We start from the raw sequence: 18,981 nt of genomic DNA on the forward strand, positions 1-18,981 counted from the left end.
CCTAAGCCAGGACCTTGAAGGAAGTCAAGTATTTGAAGAGGTGGAAAGAGACAGTGTATTTCAGGCATGGTTGGGGGGCAGCCTGTACAAAGACATGGAGGTGGGAAAAGGAATGTCAAATTTGGGAAACAGTTAAATAGGCCAGTTTGTTTAGAATAAAGTATGTGAAAGGGGGAATAATATGAAATACATCCAGCAAGGTAGGTCAGAACTAGATGGTTAAGTGCTTTAAATGCTGAGTTGAGGAATTTGTATTTTGTCCTTGAGAAAATAAGAAGCCACTGAATGTTCTTGAGCAGTGGAGTGGCAAGGTTGGACTTCTTCTTCACAAAGATTACTTTGGCAGTTCTATGTAATTTAAGTTTATGATACTCCATCTCATGTACTCTATTTTCCAGATATACTAGTCTAAATACTGTTTGCTGTACTGAATTTCCTTTCTAATCTCAAGGGCTTTGCACAGGTTGTCCCCATACCTAGTATGTCTTTTTTCTTGCCCTTCCCCACCCTGAAATACCTAATTTCATTAAATGGTTAGAGTAAGAGCCACCCACCTCCTGCGTGAGGCTTTCCCTTATCCATCTGGATAAGATTATTTTGTATTTGCTTTGTACATTACTTTTATATTGATTTGTGTATATGTTTTATCTTCCCAATAAAATATAAATTCCCTGAAGGCAGGTGATTTTTTTTTTCATCCCCTCTGCCTAGCATGGTGCTTTGCATTTAATAAATGCTGGTTGGACAAATGAATAGATTCCAGAGGGCAGAGATTGTAAACACAGAGATCAATTAAAAGACTATTGTAAAATGTGATTAAAGCTTGAACATTGGTGATAAACACATTAGTATAGAGAGAGGAAAAGATATGAAAGATAATAGAAGTAAAATTAGAAAGACTTGACAACAGATTATGTATGGGATGGAGTAATTAAGATGAAATAATTAAAGATAACTCATTGAGACCAAAAACTTTAGTAATTGGAAAGATGTTGCTATCATCAACAGAAATAGTGAAATTTAAAGGAGGGGCAGTTTTCAGGGGAGGTAGTGAGGTGTTTTGCAAGTGCTTAAGTTTGAGATGCCTAAAAGAAAGAACATCATGGACCTCAGAAGATGTTCAACTGGCAATTGGTAATGTGAAGTTTAAGAGAGAGATGAGGGCTAAATATGTACATCTACGAGTCATTTGTCTATGGATGATAATTGACTCCAAGGAAGTTCATGAGATTATCAAGAGAGGTGTATAGAAAGAAAAAACAAAAAGAAAAAAAAAAGCAGATCCTTGGAGACATCCCACTTAGGAAGCAGAACATATAGTGTTTCAGAGATTTGCAAGGCACTTTATGTTAACTCATTTGATCCTCATGAAAACCCTAGGAGGTAGTGTTATTTTATCCATTTTACAGATGAAAAAACTTAGGCTAGGAGTGTTTAAGTGATTTGCCCAGGTTCACACGTTTATAAGTATCTGAGTTAAGATTCAAACTCATGCCTTCTTGATATTAAATCTAACATTCTATTAAATTTTTTTCACATTAACCACTGAAGAGCCAGCTATCTCATCTTATACTTGGTTTCAAAAAGGCTGGGCCACCATTCTAATCAAAATCTCATTCAATCCTGCCTTTGGCATCTAACATGCCATCTATGCCATGGTCATCTTATTTGTCAAAGTTCTCTATCCCTTCATCCAAAGTCACTAGTTAAAATGTTGTCTATCAGAGAGGCAAAGACAGATCCCAAGGCATTCCACTAGAGATTTCCATCCAAGTTGACCATATCCCATTAATGACTATTTTGGGGACCCATTCTTTCAACCAGTCACAAATTACTTCTGTAATATTTTCAACTAGTGTACATCCAAGCTTTCATTCAGAGTTTCCCATATCTCTCCATCTTGTTCACAAGGATTATAAGAGTATCTTTGTCAAATGCTTTGCTATAATCTAGTTATACTAACATCTACAGCAGGGGTCCTTAACCTGGTGTTACTGGTTAACCCAGTATCTAGCATCATATAAAAAAAAGGAAATGAGATTACACTGGCATTCTTCATGAAAGTTAAGATGGCTTTTAGTAGGGATTACTCCCTTTACTAAATGTTCACACTATTCCATTACAATATATTCTGGAATTTTCCAGGAAATGGTATCATGGTTTGGCTTGCCAGCTTTAACCCCGTTTCTTTTTTGGAATATTCAGACATTTGCCAATCTCCAATCCTGCATACCTCTTATATTCTCCACAATTTTTCAGAGATCACTCAGTATTCATTATTTCCTAAGTATTTAGGGACTTGAATTAGGGTGGCTAGATGTTTTCTAATCATCTCATTTGTCCTGTGTCTCAAATGCTTTATGCTTCTCATGCAAAGATAAAACAAAATCAGAGTTGATTCATTTTGTCTTTTTTTCATGATCCAGTATCAATCATTCAGTTCATCCATCATGGCGTATTTTCTGTTTGTCTTCCTAGCATTCAAGTATTGCAAAAATTTTAAGTTTCCATTAAAGTCAAATTGAGGTCACAGAGTTTCAGCAGTCATTTGTAGGTGACTATATTATTTTAATGGGCAGCAGAAAATCTTAGATAAAATATTTAATAGCATACAATCTATCTCATCATTCAGGGTAGTCATGGTCTATAGAGTTGTCACAAACAAAAGGGTTAGGTTTCTGTTAACCTCTGGTCACAGTATTTACTTTAGCACTTTAGAGTGATCAGTGAATTTCCTCTTCTTTTTTCTGGATGTATTGTACTGTTGATTCATTAACATTGAACTGAAGACCATCAGCATTATAACTCATGCCTGAATGAAGTTTATCTAACACATATATTTTCCCCATAAAATTCATCACAGGCTTCTTCAGTACTATGCTCAAGAGCCATTTTAAATAAAGAAATCACCAAAAAGAAGCATCAAAATGCAAAAAAAAAAATACCGTAAAAAGGACACTTGTTTACAGCATGAAAGCTGAAACAAAAGAGAACAGCGTAACTTCTTCAACCTGAGCTGGGAACACATGCAGGTGACTCAAATTTTTTGTTGCTCATGAATGACCATGAAAGCATCAAAGTATTGTTTCCAGGGTTAGAAATAAATTTGACCAAGAAGGCAAATTCACAAATACAAAATCTTTGAATTTTGAACCACCTATAAAAAGTTAAAAGCCTTTCCTTAAGACTGATGAAAAGGAGGATGACTTTGTTTCATTACACCTATCACAAGTGTAAGAAACTCAAGGGCAGGGGTAAGGGGGTGTGGGTGGGAAGGTGGTCCATACTTGAGAACTCTCATAAGGAAACTTCTTCTACTAATGTAAATCAGCAACTCTTTTGAAATACATAGTCCTAGAGATTTGTCTGGGGCATTGTAAGGTTAGAGGACTTGTCCAGGGCATCATGTCCCTCCTCATTTCCCACCTGGCTGCACTCACTTTGCAATTTGTATGCCCTCAGGAACCCTATCATTAAAAATCTCATAATCACTTCATCAGTACCCTCTACCCCTCCAGTTAGAGGGTGGAGCTATGAACTCTTCAAGCTTCATTTAAGGAGGGAGCACAGGAGAGATCTCATTTCCCACTAGGATGCACTCATTTGGACTTCTCTACTCTGTGCCACCCTCTCCCTCCTTTCACTTTTGTGTATTGTCTTCCACTACTAGATTGTAAGCTCCCTGAGTACAGGAGCTGTCTTTTTCATCAGTAATCCCACTTGAACCCCTTAGAGCTTAGCCCAGTGCCTGGAATGTAGGCTTTTAACAAATATTTACTGACTATTCACTGTTGACTATTCTCCAAACGTGGGACTCCAATCTAAGCTTCCTGACTCCAAGGCTGCTTCCTTTGCCACAAGGCACCTACTTCCTTATCAGTACCTGAATAAAATCTTTAGTGAAAAATGAAGTTAATTTATTAACTTCTCTCCCCCCAATAAACTAAATTTAGTTTTATCAGAAGTTAATCTGACATTTTATGAAAGTCCTCTGAAATCTGTCCATCATCTACAAATAACCAACTTTAAAAATGACTACATAAGCTTTTGAGGTTGCTGACTATTTCACCCTGCAATGCCATAAATGCTTCTCTGTTGGCTTAACTAATTTTAGTTATTTTACTTCTTGTGGTTTTTGAAAAACGGTATTTAACAGTGGGGGTATAGTAATCTATCCTGCCTTACAGGAAAACAGAAAATAGAAGGGACAAGAGAAGGGGGGGGTGATAGAAGGGAGGGCAGGTTAGGAGGAAGGGGTATTCAGAATTAATGCCATCTTGGGGTGGGGGCAAGGATGAGAAGGGGAGAAAATCCAGAACTCAAAATCTTGTGGAAGTGAATGTTGAAAACCAAAAATTAATGTTTAATATTTTTTAAATGGTATTTAAAGATATTGGCCCAGTTACACAACTTAGGTTCCAAATATTTAACATCTCCATCCTGAACTTTTATGTTTTTGAAGATTAAATAGAATTATAATTTCATTTAATTTGAATATGGGACAGAATGGACAATTTGGGGCAATGGACAAATTGCTTATTGAGCATTTAATGTTGGAATTAGTTGAACACAAATTATGAAAGTCTAATTTGTTCGAATGAATTACACAGTATTCTTTGACAGAAATGTTACAGCTCCAATGTGGTAAAATATTTTACATGTTTGCAGAATGCTTTCTCAACCAAAAATTCAAAGTGTATACTAAATTTCATCCTTATTCATTCTTGCTCAAAGTGTTAAAATAGCTTTTAAATTCCATCATTATTTAGTCTTATTAAGATGACTGAAAAAATATCTACAACTCAATATTCTTTTAAAAATATTTAAAAACTGAAAGCAATCATTACAGAAATGAAAAGTTGACCATTGTTTAATAGAGATGTTTGCTAGCCTGTTTTCTATTCATGACAATAATATTTCAGTGCAAAGAAACTGTCAAGAGGCTTCTTATAATCTCATAATACAGAAAAGTTGGAGCTTATATTAATTGTATTTGCATATGTGATTAGGCACGCGAAATCCTTTTACAGTCAATGTATTTTTCCTAAAAGTGGGGAATTGAGATCATGTAGCTTTTTTCTTACTAGGACTATTAGTTCCTCACCATTTCCACAAACAGCTTCTTCAGTTAATAAGACCTTCAGAGTATGCCTGCTTATATAACCAAAATGATTGCTATATAATTAGGAAATCTGAATGTCACATTTCTTTAGGTATGTGTATGTGTGTGTATATTATATATATATATATATATATATATATATATATATATATATATACACATATATACATACATATATACATATACATACAGACACACACATATATATTTAAGAACATAGGTATTCTAAAATGTTGAACCAGATTCTTTTCTGTAAATGAAAAGTGCAAGTAAGAACTATGGGGACAATTTTTAAAAGTACATTTATTAGTCATATTTTGATATCACTGTGTACAATCTCAAATAGAAATTATAAATCATGTAATTCATAGAAAAATTCACAAGGTGCTAAAAATAATTTGAACAGCATTTTTTTCATTATTATTTACAATTAATTCAACCTACCTTGGTAGAAATGTAATTGTGTTAAAGTAGCTTTCCCTCTTCCCATCTCCCCCAAAATGATAATTTCACAGTAACTTACTACGATAGCATCACTGATATCACCTGTCAGAACTGGAACAATCACAGTAACAAGTTAAATAGGTGGGAGAGCAGCATGATCAGAACTGTAAATAAGTACCATCAATTTTTAAAAGGTAGGATAATGAAATTATTTCTACATTTGATTTTCAAAAGCTTTGTTTTGAGCATCAAATGATGAATTGGGAGGTAATATTTAGCGACAAGTAAAAGCTTCAAAAAAATTTTTCACATGGCTTGTAACCATCCAAGATTCATCCAAGTAAAATGGGAAACATGTTAGCAATAGACCAGTAAATAGTTAAGATTCAGATACAGAAAACACTGTGGAAAAAAAATCACATTTTATTGGTCACCCCCTTTTTTATGCTGTTTTGCAAACAAATCTCAATACAAACATAAAAACAGGTCTTGCTTATTAACTAGATTATTAATATTTTGGATTTTATTTACAAGAAAAAAATTTTGCACAAAAAGGTACATCCAAGAATTATGGGCATGTCTAGTAGTAGAGGCAGAATTACTTACTTCTCTGTCCTCAAACATGCAAATATCCTTATACATATTCAATGAAGGAAAAGTGCATGTAAGAGTGAACATTATTTAAAACCACATTCTTAGAATTCATTGTACTCGATTATAAAAATACAGTTAAGTTAAATATGTTGTATGGAAATTCATTGTCTATATTGGTACTAAATATTTTCTCATTGTCATTAAAGAAGAAACACAGTTAAATTAATTTTAAGATGGTTTTAATTAGCTTCAAGAAAGACTAGATGAAATCTTTAAAAGACATTAAACAGGAATAATTCTGTCTTCCAAAGTAAAAATTACTATATACTGTGAAGTTGGTAACACATTTGGACCTAATGAAATGTTTTGACTTTCTGTCCAAATTAATTTTTTTTCTTCAGGTTTTTTTTTTAAATAATGATTCCCAATATAGCTAAAATTGAGTCAGATAAAAGTCTTTATTTGGACCAATACTTGTAAATTAAAACAATATTCAGCATTTATCCAATTATGACATCTAAGTTAAAAAAGTATGACACAGTTGAATCCAGAATAGGGTGTGTCTTCATCTACTGACTTGGAACATGTATTTCAATTATAAATGTTGTTAACTCTTCAAGAAAAAAGTACCTCCTGGAAATTAATGTGCATAACAACTCTCCCATAATGTACATAGTCATTATCCCCAAAATATTTGTGTACATGGTAGTTCACTTAAAACTCAAACCCATTTTGACTATTTTTAGGTGCTACACCGTATATGTACAATCTGTGGCCATACAAAGTAAAAAAACAAAAAAAGGAGAGGTGAAAGAAAAGGAGACAAAAAGGAAGAAAATGTCCTTCCCTATAACAGCCAGGAAAATACTGGAGATTTTAGTTACATTGGTGAGAATATTTAAGTAACTGAAGAAATTCAGTTTGGTGAAATAATTTATAGGAAAATATTGAAACTACGCTATTGTTAAATTTCCCCTTTTTTAGAATTAAGAATTGTTCAAGTATAGAGCCTTTGGCCTTCCTACCACATAGCAAAGAAGTTCTTTGGTGACCAATGACAAAAATGTACCCTCTTTTTTTTAAAGCAGTATAGGAGTATCTCAATTGAGTACTTGCAGTCACAGAGTATAAAATTCCTAATCCATCAGCATTTGAAAATGTTTGAGAAATCATCATAAATGGAAACTTAGTTTTTCTTAGATCTTGAGGGGAAGAAGGCAAGATGATAAAAATAACTGAGGGTCTTCACTGTCCTTAAAGAACCAGCCCAACCTTAATTGCCGATGTTAAAAAGAAATACACTATGTGTTTCTATAGTTCTTTCTGCTGTGTTTTCTTTAATTCAAGCCACAAGACTACCCATAGGGTTCTTATGGGACATGCAGCATGTGGCTTATAAATAAAAATAAAGTTCTATTAGGTAGTATAACACATTAAGAGAAAGAATTGCTAGATTCTCTTGGAACATAAAAAATAGACTGCCTCCGAGGAGTCCATGGAATATATTCAGGTACTTATGGAACACCTAAAACAGAAAACAAAAAAACAAAAAAAGTCAATAATACTTAACATTCAAGAGCTAAACAATTATAATGAAGTTAGTATATACTTAGTATATACTAAAACATTTTTTTGTTTTCTAATAGCAAAAACAGAAGGCAATGTAAATTAAACTCGACTACACAAAAATTTCATGCAAATTGAATGAAGTTAATAGCTACTCTTAAAGCACTTCACATTGCATTTAATAATAATCAGTCACTGATGTTATCTCTGGTTTCAAATATATGTGATGTGACTATAATAATGATGTCACTAAAACTGAAGATATGAAGACTGTGACCATATTTGTTTTGGTAACCTAATTCAGACTTTGAAGAGGTGCTATGAATCTTAATCTTCCACAAATTATAAGATCTTAAAATATTAAAATTTATATTACAAAATATAATACTTTGATATTAGATGGAAGATAGGCACAATTACTCCTCAGCATTTTTTCTTAATTTCTTTTTCTATTACACTATACAGTTACTAATAACAATGGAATTGTTCCTAAAGGTGCATCAAATTAAGTTTAGAGAGCTCCCTCAAAAACATTCAGATACTTTCACAAAACCTCTAATAAGGTAAAAGGGGCTAGGGTATTAATTACTGCCATAGAAGCAAGACAATCTAAGTGTATATTGAATCTGGGAAACATGTAATATAATCTTTGCCTCCTAAATGCAAGTGCAACTTATTTACAATTTTCTCAATAATTAAATGGAATAAATTGCTTTGGAAAGAGTCACTTAGAATGATACCATGAAGGCATTTTTTTAAATTCAAATATAAAGCTTAAAATGTTTTTTTTTCCTTACCTAATGCTAATTTAAATAATTCTACTTTAAGTTTAAATACAGTGATGAGCTGATTATATTTCCAAAACTTAAAATTTCTCATTCACAATTTAAGAGGCTAAAGGATTAAGGAAACACATCATGACTATTGGTATGAGAAAAATAATCAAATCACAGTTAACAGTAGTGCTATTTTAAGATTATTATTTATTGTTGATTCATTATTGTTATGAAAGTCAGGATGAGGAGAGTCAGCTATTATTAACAGCTTTAAAAAGACATTACTAATGTTTACGTCAGCAGTGTTTACCATGTATCTTGAATCCATAGATCAATTTTCACTTGCAAAAGATACTGCAGTGATATAGTCTTTCAGCTTTTAGCCAGAAGGAATTTGGGCAAAATAAGTGGTTATAATTAAGAAGAAACACCACCTCACATTTGGGATTACTATAACAGTGACCCAGCATACTTAAAGGACTTTTCAGTGATTTCCTTTAGCAAGGTTTTGACATCTATAAAAAAAAAAACTGATTCTCAAATATACCAATATTTTCCTCATAAAATTAGATACTAACTTTCAGCAATCACCCTGAATTTCATTTTATAGAATTAATAAGATTCAATTTTGCTTGGTTTCTGTTTATGATATTGGGATGCATGTCTCTTTGCCCCCAAAGTATAATCTTCTCTCCTTTAAAATTGTATTTAAGCTGTTTCTCTCTTCTTCTGACTTTCCCTAGAAAGTCTAACTACACAGATCTAAGATCTATTTTCTAGGTTCTTCTATACTCAAATACCAAAAAGTACTAAAAACCTTTTCTGTTGAGTTATCACAAACAAATACATTTAAGCTACCTCGTAAAATTTTCTAATTCAAATAATAACTAACCTGAGATGTACCTTGCTCCGATTAACATTACCATGCTAGTCACTATAAAAAAGCCCAATGGCACACTACAGAAGATATTAGGGTCACCTGCTGTCATCCAAGGAAGAGGGAATTCCAGTAAAGCAAACCAAAAGAGAGACACATTAAAAAGTGCAAATTTGTGTTAAGAATCACATGAATAGCAAAACAAGAGTCACAAAATAATATAGTATACTTTCAAAAGCTAGCAAGGTTATATTAAATCAAAAATATAATCAATATTGAAAGCTTATGACAGTTGGCAAACAATACATAAGCATGCAACAATAAGTAAGCCAAGAACATACTTCATATGAGCTAGGCAAATCCAAAAAGAATTTTGGGGGAGTTGAAATTATAAGTTTAGCTTTGCTGCTGAACTATAGAGCATACTTAAATGAGTGATACAAGTCCCCGCCCCCCTCCAAAAAAAAAAAAGCTTGAATCACTCTCAGATTAGCAATTCTTTGGATTCCAGGGAAGAGTTATATTAGCTTACTGAAAATGGACACCAAACCTTATTTTCTGGTTTATTTTCTGGATATTAAGACTTTCTTTTTAAATGTATATTAAATAGGATTTGAATATTCAGGAGAATTAATTGCTACTAATTGAAATATCAATATAGAACACTGAAAAATAGATATGATTGCTTAAATAGACAACCTAAGTGGAAGGTTCTGCAATTCCCTGAGAAATTTGGTAATGTTAAAATCACCTTTAACTTGGGTAACAAAAACAATAATTTAAACAGATAAAAATGTTACTCTTCCCCAGACAATGAGGAAATCTCACCTGATCAGATTAGCTTGACTTTTTTTTTAAATGCCATTTGCAGATTTCACTATTATAAAGAAGTTAGATAGAAGTATGTAAAGCAGAAGGAAATATAAAAAAATTATTTGTGCACTAAATGCTAATTTCTTTGCCTTAACAGAGCAATATTCTCCCACCCCCATCTTAACGAGAGATATTAGTAGATAAAGCAATAGATTAAAATCTCAAGGGAAAAATAACTGCCAATTCATGAAAAGCTGAGATAGACAATTTAAAACAACACAGTAACAGGATCATATGAGACAAATTACTTTTACAGAAGGAGAATCCTGTCTTAGTGTGCTTTACAATGTGCTCCTGTTTGTCCTGTCTCAAAAAACTATAAACATCTCTACAACCCAATCATGTTTCAAGCATTAGATACAATAAATTTGTCTGGTGAAGGAATTGTAAGACATTCATGCGTTCACAAATCTCCATGTATTTTGATACTTCAAAAGCTTGTGATCTCCTATGTGAATAATTTCTTGACAATACTGATTACTCCTCCTCTCTATAACTTAGTAGATGATGTAAAGGAGCTACTGTGGCTAAAAAAAAAATTTGTCATTCTTTGGCCAACCTAGTAAGTCTCTCATTTAGTGGCAAATCTTTTTAAGGAGGAGGTTATTGTTTTGGCAAGGGAGAACATTTGCACTTGAATATATTTACAACAAATTAAATATTCTGGATAAATTAAATATTTGTTTCAAAATGCTGCTTTGGTGAATTTCTGGAGATTTGTTTAGCATATTCTTCTTGCTATTTGTGCCTGCCCTAGAAGTATGTATAGTAAAAAGTGCCTGGGTTAATTCAAAGTCATCAAAATTTGTGATGTGTTTTACGTAGTATGGTATAGTAGTTTATAAAGTAGTTCACAGTGCCTTGTGTTATTTATTATCTTCCAAGATCTGAGAAATCAACACTGGAACAACAGCAAGTCAGGAAAGACTACCAAATACTCTTCTTCTCTTCCACTTTACTTCAAAAAGAATCACCTCCACAATGTTTTGAAAACCTTGTCAAATTCTATGATGGAAATCAAAATAAATTCAAAGGCAGTTTCACCAGAAGGATTTGACATAGGAAAGGCATTAATGGCAAAATACAGTTTGACAAATTAGAAAGTTATCTAGCATATAATCACCCTATATTATAAAACTGTTTCAAATTTCTACAGCTAGATACTAGCTTGAATGCCCTTCCAAGCCAAACAGGATTCCACCTGTATAAGTAGGTATTATCATGGTTTAGAAGGGAAACATTTCGTACTTTGCTAAGGATTCTCATTCTGAATCTGTCATACATCTAGAGACTTTGCCCAGAAAAAAGTGCTAACTAAAAGTATATATGTTCATAGAGGCAGAGCCAAGAGGGTGGAGTGAAAGCAGGGACTTGCCTGAGCTCTCTCTCAAACACCTTCAAGTACCTTTAAAAAGTGAATCTGAACAAATTTGAGAATGGCATAACCCACGAAGAGACAGAGTGAGGCAGATTTCCATCCTAAGACAACCTGGAAAGTCAACAGGAAGGGTCTGTTGCACCAAGCTGAGAGAAGAGCACAGTCTAGTGCACGTGACACAAGCACAGACCTGGCCCCAGCAAACCCAGAGAAGGCCTCGAGGGACTCAATTACTATGGCAGTTTCCAGACTTCTCAACCCACAAACACCAAAGACAACTTAGAAGGTCAGTAGGAAAGGTCTGTTAGACCTGGGTGGAAGGGCAGCACAGTCTGGGCCTGGCTCTAGCAAATCACGAACAGGCTATGGGAATCGGCAGCAGCAGCCACTGCTCCTAGAGCTAACAGCCCACAGATGAACGTTTGAAAATCACCTATTTTGACTTCCAGGAGCCCAGATGGCAGACTAAGCATTAAGTGGCTCCCACACTCCCTTACTGATGTTGAAAAATCCAGAACATCGCTCCAGGAAAAAACCTGGAATAGTGGAGGCAGCAAAAAGACAAGGTACACCAAGTCTTTTATCTTAGGAGGGTAGGGGGATTAATGGGAAAGGTCCTTCTTGTTGAAGCTGAAGGGTTTGAGTAGAGGACAGGAGGCATCCTGGCAAGCCAGTGGCAAGCCCCACCTTAGCAAACAGGTTGCAGATCCTGAGCCCCAGGGTGGCGAAGCAGGGAAGCACCAACACCAGGCACACAACAGCTACCACCACCAGCTCCAGCTCAACACCAAGTAAACTACTAGACACTTCCAGCCTCCAGATGCCAACATCTGAGGCCCCAGAACACAAAACTAGTCATCAGGCCGCTATCCCCCAGCACAAGAAGCCTGTGACAGTGCCTCCGGTGCCCCAGAAGCAAAGAGCAGCTTTAAAAGCCAGAAAAAAGGCAAACAACATGAGCAAGAAGCAACACAGAAAAACAATAACCACAGAGAAGTATCTTGGTGAAAAGAAAGCTCAAAACACAAATTCAGGAGAGGAAACACTGTCAATATACCCACACCAGAAACCTCAAAGAAAAATGTGAACTGGTCTCAAGACAAAATAGCCTTCTTAGAAGAGCTCAAGAAAGATTTTAAAAGTCAAATAACAGAGGCAGAAGAAAAACTGAACAATACCTTTAAAAATACAAATGACAAAAATGGAAAAAAAGGACACTGAAGAAAAAAACTCCTTAAAAAGTAGAATTGGCCAAATGGAAAAGGAGGTACAAAAGCTAACTGAAGAAAACAATTCATTAAAAATTAGAATTGGGCAAGTGGAAGCTAATGACTCTATGAGACATGAAGAATCAGTCAAACAAAAGCAAAAAAATGAAAAAAATAGAAGAAAACATAAAATACCTCACTGGAAAAACAACTGACCTAGAAAAGAGATCCAGGAGAGATAATTTAAGGATTATTGGTCTACCTGAAAGGCATGATCAAAAAAAGAGTCTGGACAGCATCTTTCAAGAAATCATCAAGGCAAACTGCCCTGAGGCCCTAGAACCAGAGCGTAAAATAGTCATCAAAAGAACCCACCAATCACCTCCTTCAAAAGGTTCCAAATTGAAAACACCAAGGAATATTGTACCAAATTCCAGAATTAACAGGTCAAAGACAAAATCCTGCAAGCAGCCAGAAAGAAACAATTCAAATATCATGCAACGGTCCGGATTACACAGGACCTTGCAGCTTCTATATTAAAAAATCAGAGGGCTTGGAATATGATATTCCGTAAGGCAAAGGAGCTTGAATTACAACCAAGTATTAAATACCCAGCAAAATTGAGCATAATGTTTCAGGGGGAGGAGATGGAAATAGGTGACTTCCAGACTTTCCTAATGAAAGACCAGAGCTTAACAGAAAATTTGATCTTCAAATACAAGACTCAAGAGGGGTGTAAAAAGGTAAATTGGAAAAGGGGGAAAAAAAAACATGTTATCCAATAAGGGCAAACTGTTTACATCCCTACATGGGAAGATGATACTTACAAACTCTTGAGAATTGTATCTTTATTACAACACTTAGAAGGAATATATATAGACAGAGGAGGTGGGTTTAAGGTGACTTTGATGTGAAGATTAAAAAACCTAAGTGGTGAAAAGGGATTATAATGGGAGAAGAGGAGAGGAGGAAACAGAAAAGGGTAAATTACATCACACAAAGAGGCATAAAGACATCAAATTACATTAGAAGGAAAGAAGGGAGGAAGATGAGCATTGTTTGAACTTTATTCTCATCACACTTGGCTCAAGGAGGGAATAACATACTCAGGTATAGAAATTTAATTTACCCTATAGGAAGTAGGAAGAGAAAGGGGAAAGAAAAGGGAGGGGGGATATAAGGCAGGGAAAAAGTAGTAAGGGGGAAAGGGGAATAGAAGGCAGGGCAGACTGAGGGAGGCAGTGGTCAAAAGCAAAACTCTAGTGAGGAGGGACAGGGAGAAAGGAGAAAGAAAAGCATAAATGGGAGGGAGGGGACAGGATGGAGAGAAAGACACAGATAGTAATCATAACTGTGAATGTGAATGGAATGAACTCTCCCATAAAAGAGAAGGGAATAGCAGAATAGATTAAAAACCCTAATCCTACAATTTGTTATTTACAAGAAACACATTTGAAACAGGGGAGTACACACAGAGTAAAGGTAAAAGGCTAGACTAGAATATATTATGCTCAGCTGAAGTAAAAAAAGGAGTAGCATCCTGATCTCAGACAAAACAAAAGCAAAAATAGATCTAATTAAAAGAGAAAAGGAAAGAAATTACATCCTGCTAAAAGGCACCATGAGCACTGAAGTAGTATCATTACTGAACACATATGCAGCAAGTGGTACAGCATCCAAAGTCTTATAGAAGAAGTTATAGGAGTTACAGGAAGAAATGAACAGCAAAAGGTTGGGGGACCTCAATCTCCTCTTCTCTGAACTAGATATAACTAACCACAAAATAAGCAAGAAAGTTAAGGAGGGGAATAGAAATTTAGAAAAGTTTGATATGGTAGCCCTCTGGAGAAAACTGAATGAGGATACAAAGGAATACATCTTTTTCTCAGTAGTACATGGCACCAACACAAAAATCGGTCATGTATTAGGACATAAAAACCTCACAAGCCAATACAGAAAGGCAGAAATATTAAATGCATCCTTTTCAGAACATGATGCAATAAAAAAAGAAAAAGGACCATGGAAAGATAAAACTAAAAATTAATTGGAAACTAAATAACCTAATCGTAAAGAATAAGTGGGTCAAACAATAAATCATAGAAACAATCAATAACTTCATATAAGAGAATGACAATAAAGAGACAACATAATTAAACTTATAGGATACAGCAAAAGTGGTTCTTAGGGGAAATTTTTTATCTCTAAATGCTTGCATGAATCAAATAGAGAAAGAGGAGGTACATGAATTGGGCATGCAACTAAAAAAAGCTAAAAAAAGAACAATTAAAAAATCCCCATTATATACCAAATTAGAAATTCTGAAAAACAAAGGAGAGATTAATAAAACTGAAATTAAGAAAACTATTGAACTAATAAATAAAACTAAGAGCTGGTTTTATGAAAAAAAATAGATGAACCTTTGGTTAATTTGATTAAAAAAAAGAAAAACAAATTAACAGTATCAAAAATGGTAACAATGAATTCACCACCAATAAAGAGGAAATTAAAACAATAATTAGGAGCTATTTTGCCCAACTGTATGCCAATAAATTCGACAACTTAGTGAAATGGATGAATATTTACAAAAATATAAATTGTCAGATTAACAGAAAGAGGAAGTAAAATGCTTAACTAATCCCATTTTAAAAAAAGAAATTGAACAAGTCATAAATGAACTCTCTAGGAAAAAAACTCCAGGACCAGATGGATTTATAAGTGAATTATATCAAACATTTAAAGAACAATTGATTCAAATACTATATAGACTATTTGGGAAGACAGGTGAAGGAGTCCTATCAAATTCTTTTTATGACATAAATATGGTTCTGATACCTAAACCAGAAGGAGTCAAAACAGAAAAAGAAAATTATAGACCAATTTCCCTAATGAATATAGATGCAAAAATTTTAAATAAAAATACTAGCAAAAAGATTACGGCAACTTATCACAAGAATAATACACTATGACCAGGTAGGATTTACACCAGGAAGGCAGGGCTGGTTCAATAAAACTATCAGCATAATTGACCATAACAACAAACTTACAGAAACTATTTGATTATCTCAACAGATGTAGATAAAGCTTCTGACAAAATACAACACCCATTCCTATTAAAACATTGAAGATAAAAACTGCTAGGAAAACTGGAAAATAATATGGCAGAAACCAGGCATAGACCAACATCTTATATCATATACCAAAATAAAATCAAGATGGGTACACGATTTAGCTATAAAAGCTGATACTATAAGCAAACTGGAAGAGCAAGAAATAGTTTAACTGTCAGATTTATGGAGAACAGAAGGATTTATGACCAAACAAGAGATAGAGAACATTATGAAATACAAAATTATTACATTAAATTGAAAAGTTTTTACACAAAGCCAATGCAACCAAGATCAGGAGGCAAGCATTGATAGGAAGGAATTGATAAATGGTGAAAGGATATAAACAGGCAGTTTTCAGAAGAAGAAGTTAAAGCTATCTATAGTCACATGAAAAAAATGTTCTGAATCACTATTGATTAGAGAAATGCATGCCAAAACAATTCTGAGGTACCGTATCACACCTATCAGATTGGCTGGAGAAGATGTGGAAAATTGGAACATGAATGCATTGTTGGTGGAGTTGTGAACTGATCCAACCATCTTGAAGAGCAATTTGGTACTATGCCCAACGGCTATAAAACTGTGTGTACCTTTTGACCCAGCAATATCACTTCTAGGTCTGTACCTCAAAGAGATCAGATCAATGGGAAAAAGACCCACATATACAAAAATTTATAGCAGCTCTTTTTGTGGTGGCAAAGGGTTGGGAATCGAGGGAATGCCCATCAGCTGGGGAATAGTTGAACAACTTGTGGTATATAAATGTAATGGAATACTACTGTATTCCATACTATAATAATACTATAAGAAATGATGAATAGGTAGATTTCAGAAAAACCTGGACTTATATGAACTGATGTTGAGTGAAGTGAGCAGACTCAGGAGAATGATGTACACAATAACAGCCACAATGTGCAATGACTAACTTTGATAGACTCTTCTTAGCAATGCAAAGATGCAAGACAACTCCAAAGAACACATGATGGAAAATGCTATCCACACATCCAGAAAAATAATATATGCAGTCTGAATAAAGATCAAAGCATATTATTTGCTCTCTTTTTTTCTTTTTTTGTTTGTTTCTTCCTTCTCATGGTTTCTCCCATTAGTTCTAATTTTTCTTTACAACATGACTAATATGAAAATAAGTTCAATATGAATGTATATGTAGAGCCTATATCAAATTGCATGCCATCTTGGAGTAGGGAGAGGGGAGAGATGGTGAGAAAATCTGCAACTCAAACTCTTATAGAAGTGAATGTTAAAAACTAAAAATAAACAAATTTAATTAATTAATTAATAAAAAAGAAGAAACTATATGTTCATTCCAAAACAGTTTTATAAATTTTATCTTAATCTGCTATATGGCATTAAAAAATCCCCCCAACAACTTGCAGTTTAAAAAACAAAATAAACTCAAGAAATTTAACTGTTATACCACCTGGAATACTGACAAGCAGAACCGACCATATTAAGCAATAATTTTTGTCTTAAATAAAGGTTTTGAACACAAAATTGGAGACATTTTTCTTGGCAGCTGTAATCTCCAACACTTAAACTACATGACTATTTATTATCTTGTCCTCTCATGCTAATATAAGAACTGTGGGACATAAAAAGGATAGTGCTCATTAAAGACCATGAGTGAGTTCTATTTAGGTAAAAACAAAGAAGTTACACACAAATAAACTTCCTAGAACAATAAATGAAAAGTAGATTAAGTTATTTGCGTCTAAGGGCAATGCCTTACACTCTTTTATGCAGCCCAAAGCCTAAGCTTATAACACACATTCAGTGAATGATTATTAATATTCAATAGCATCAAAATTGGCATTGCCACTGCCTTAATACAGAAAGCTTATTATCAGAATTTAAAATTTAAAGAAATGGTAAAATTAAATTAATTTGAAGGAAAAAAATGGATTCAAATGAACCCTTTCTGGATGACACAGTGAAAAGAAGGATTCAAGGATAAAAATGCAAGAAGTATTTCACATCAGACACTACCAAAATGAATAGAGTTAACAATGGCAATACAGCAAGGGAAGATTTCTGAACCTTGGGCTCATGAACTTAAAAAAAACCCCTAACAACTAATTATTGTATTTCAGCAGAGTAAGAGTCCAAAGATTTCTTCAACTGCCAAGGAGTCCATAACACACACAAAAAATTTAAAAATCACTTCATGAAAGAGTCTTTTTAAAAGATAAATCCTATGGAAAAATCCTATCCTCATCCAGAAGAACTATGGAGTCTGAATGCAGACAAAGCAGACTATTTTCACTTTTTTCTTTCTCATGGTTTTTCCCTTTTGTTCTGATTCTTCTTTCACAACAAGACTAATGTGGAAATATGTTCAACATGATTGTACATCATGTATCAGATTGCTTGCTGGCTTAAGGAGGGGGGAGGGGAAGGACCAAGGAAGGGAGGGGATGGAGAAAAAAATTCTTATAAAAATCTTATAAAAGTTAATGTTGAAAACTTATCTTTACATGTAATCAGAAAAAAAAATACTTTTAAGCAGGGGAAAAGATAAATGTGAAATCCTGTGCTATTTATTTACCATCTCTACTATGAAGTGTAAAAGCTTCTGTTTTGGAATATGAACAGAATGTGTTCATACTACTTTTACTAAATTTTCTTAATGATTAGTTTATTTCTGTATGCTCTGAATATCACTTTGAAAATAAGGAACTATTAAACTTAAAGGATTGTCTGTAAATGGTTTGCTTTAGGTATTCAGAACCTACTTAAAGGCACCCTGACATTTAGTAACTTTCCCATTTGAGATTTCTTTGGAAATTAAAAGGGAAGAAATTATTTTCCAACTAAGTTATGCCTGCCAAAATCTGTTTAAGTGGTCTAGGAAATTGTTTGCTCTCCTTTATGAAAAATATTCTGAAATTGCAGTGTAGTATAATACATCAAATCATTTTACTTCATTCATGTCAGACCCACATCAGTAAAAAAAAAAATGGTAATAAGGATTTTAAAAAATGAAGTTCGTGAATTTTACCTTTTTTCTTTTAAAAA

General features: G+C 33.9%; 1 protein-coding gene across 5 annotated transcripts in view; it reads right to left on the reverse strand.

Moving 5' to 3' along the window:
- Nucleotides 1-5,407: 5,407 nt before the first annotated feature.
- The window catches only part of GK (glycerol kinase), an 83,364-nt gene continuing 69,790 nt past the window's right edge, over nucleotides 5,408-18,981 (reverse strand). For 2 of the 5 annotated variants that reach the window (XM_020980056.2, XM_020980053.2), the window contains 2 exons: nucleotides 9,395-9,481; nucleotides 5,408-7,685 (listed from right to left, as the gene is read on the reverse strand). In XM_020980056.2, coding sequence (XP_020835715.1) covers nucleotides 7,675-7,685; nucleotides 9,395-9,481 — 98 coding nt within the window. In that variant the 3' untranslated portion in view covers nucleotides 5,408-7,674. Of the gene's footprint in view, nucleotides 7,686-9,394; nucleotides 9,485-18,981 lie in introns of all 5 variants that reach the window. The other 3 variants (XM_020980055.2, XM_020980052.2, XM_020980057.2) reach the window with 2 other exon arrangements.

The sequence above is a fragment of the Phascolarctos cinereus genome, unplaced genomic scaffold, assembly GCF_003287225.1.
Source record: "Phascolarctos cinereus isolate Bilbo 61053 unplaced genomic scaffold, phaCin_HiC Scaffold_726;HRSCAF=1367, whole genome shotgun sequence".
Lineage (NCBI taxonomy): Eukaryota > Metazoa > Chordata > Mammalia > Diprotodontia > Phascolarctidae > Phascolarctos > Phascolarctos cinereus.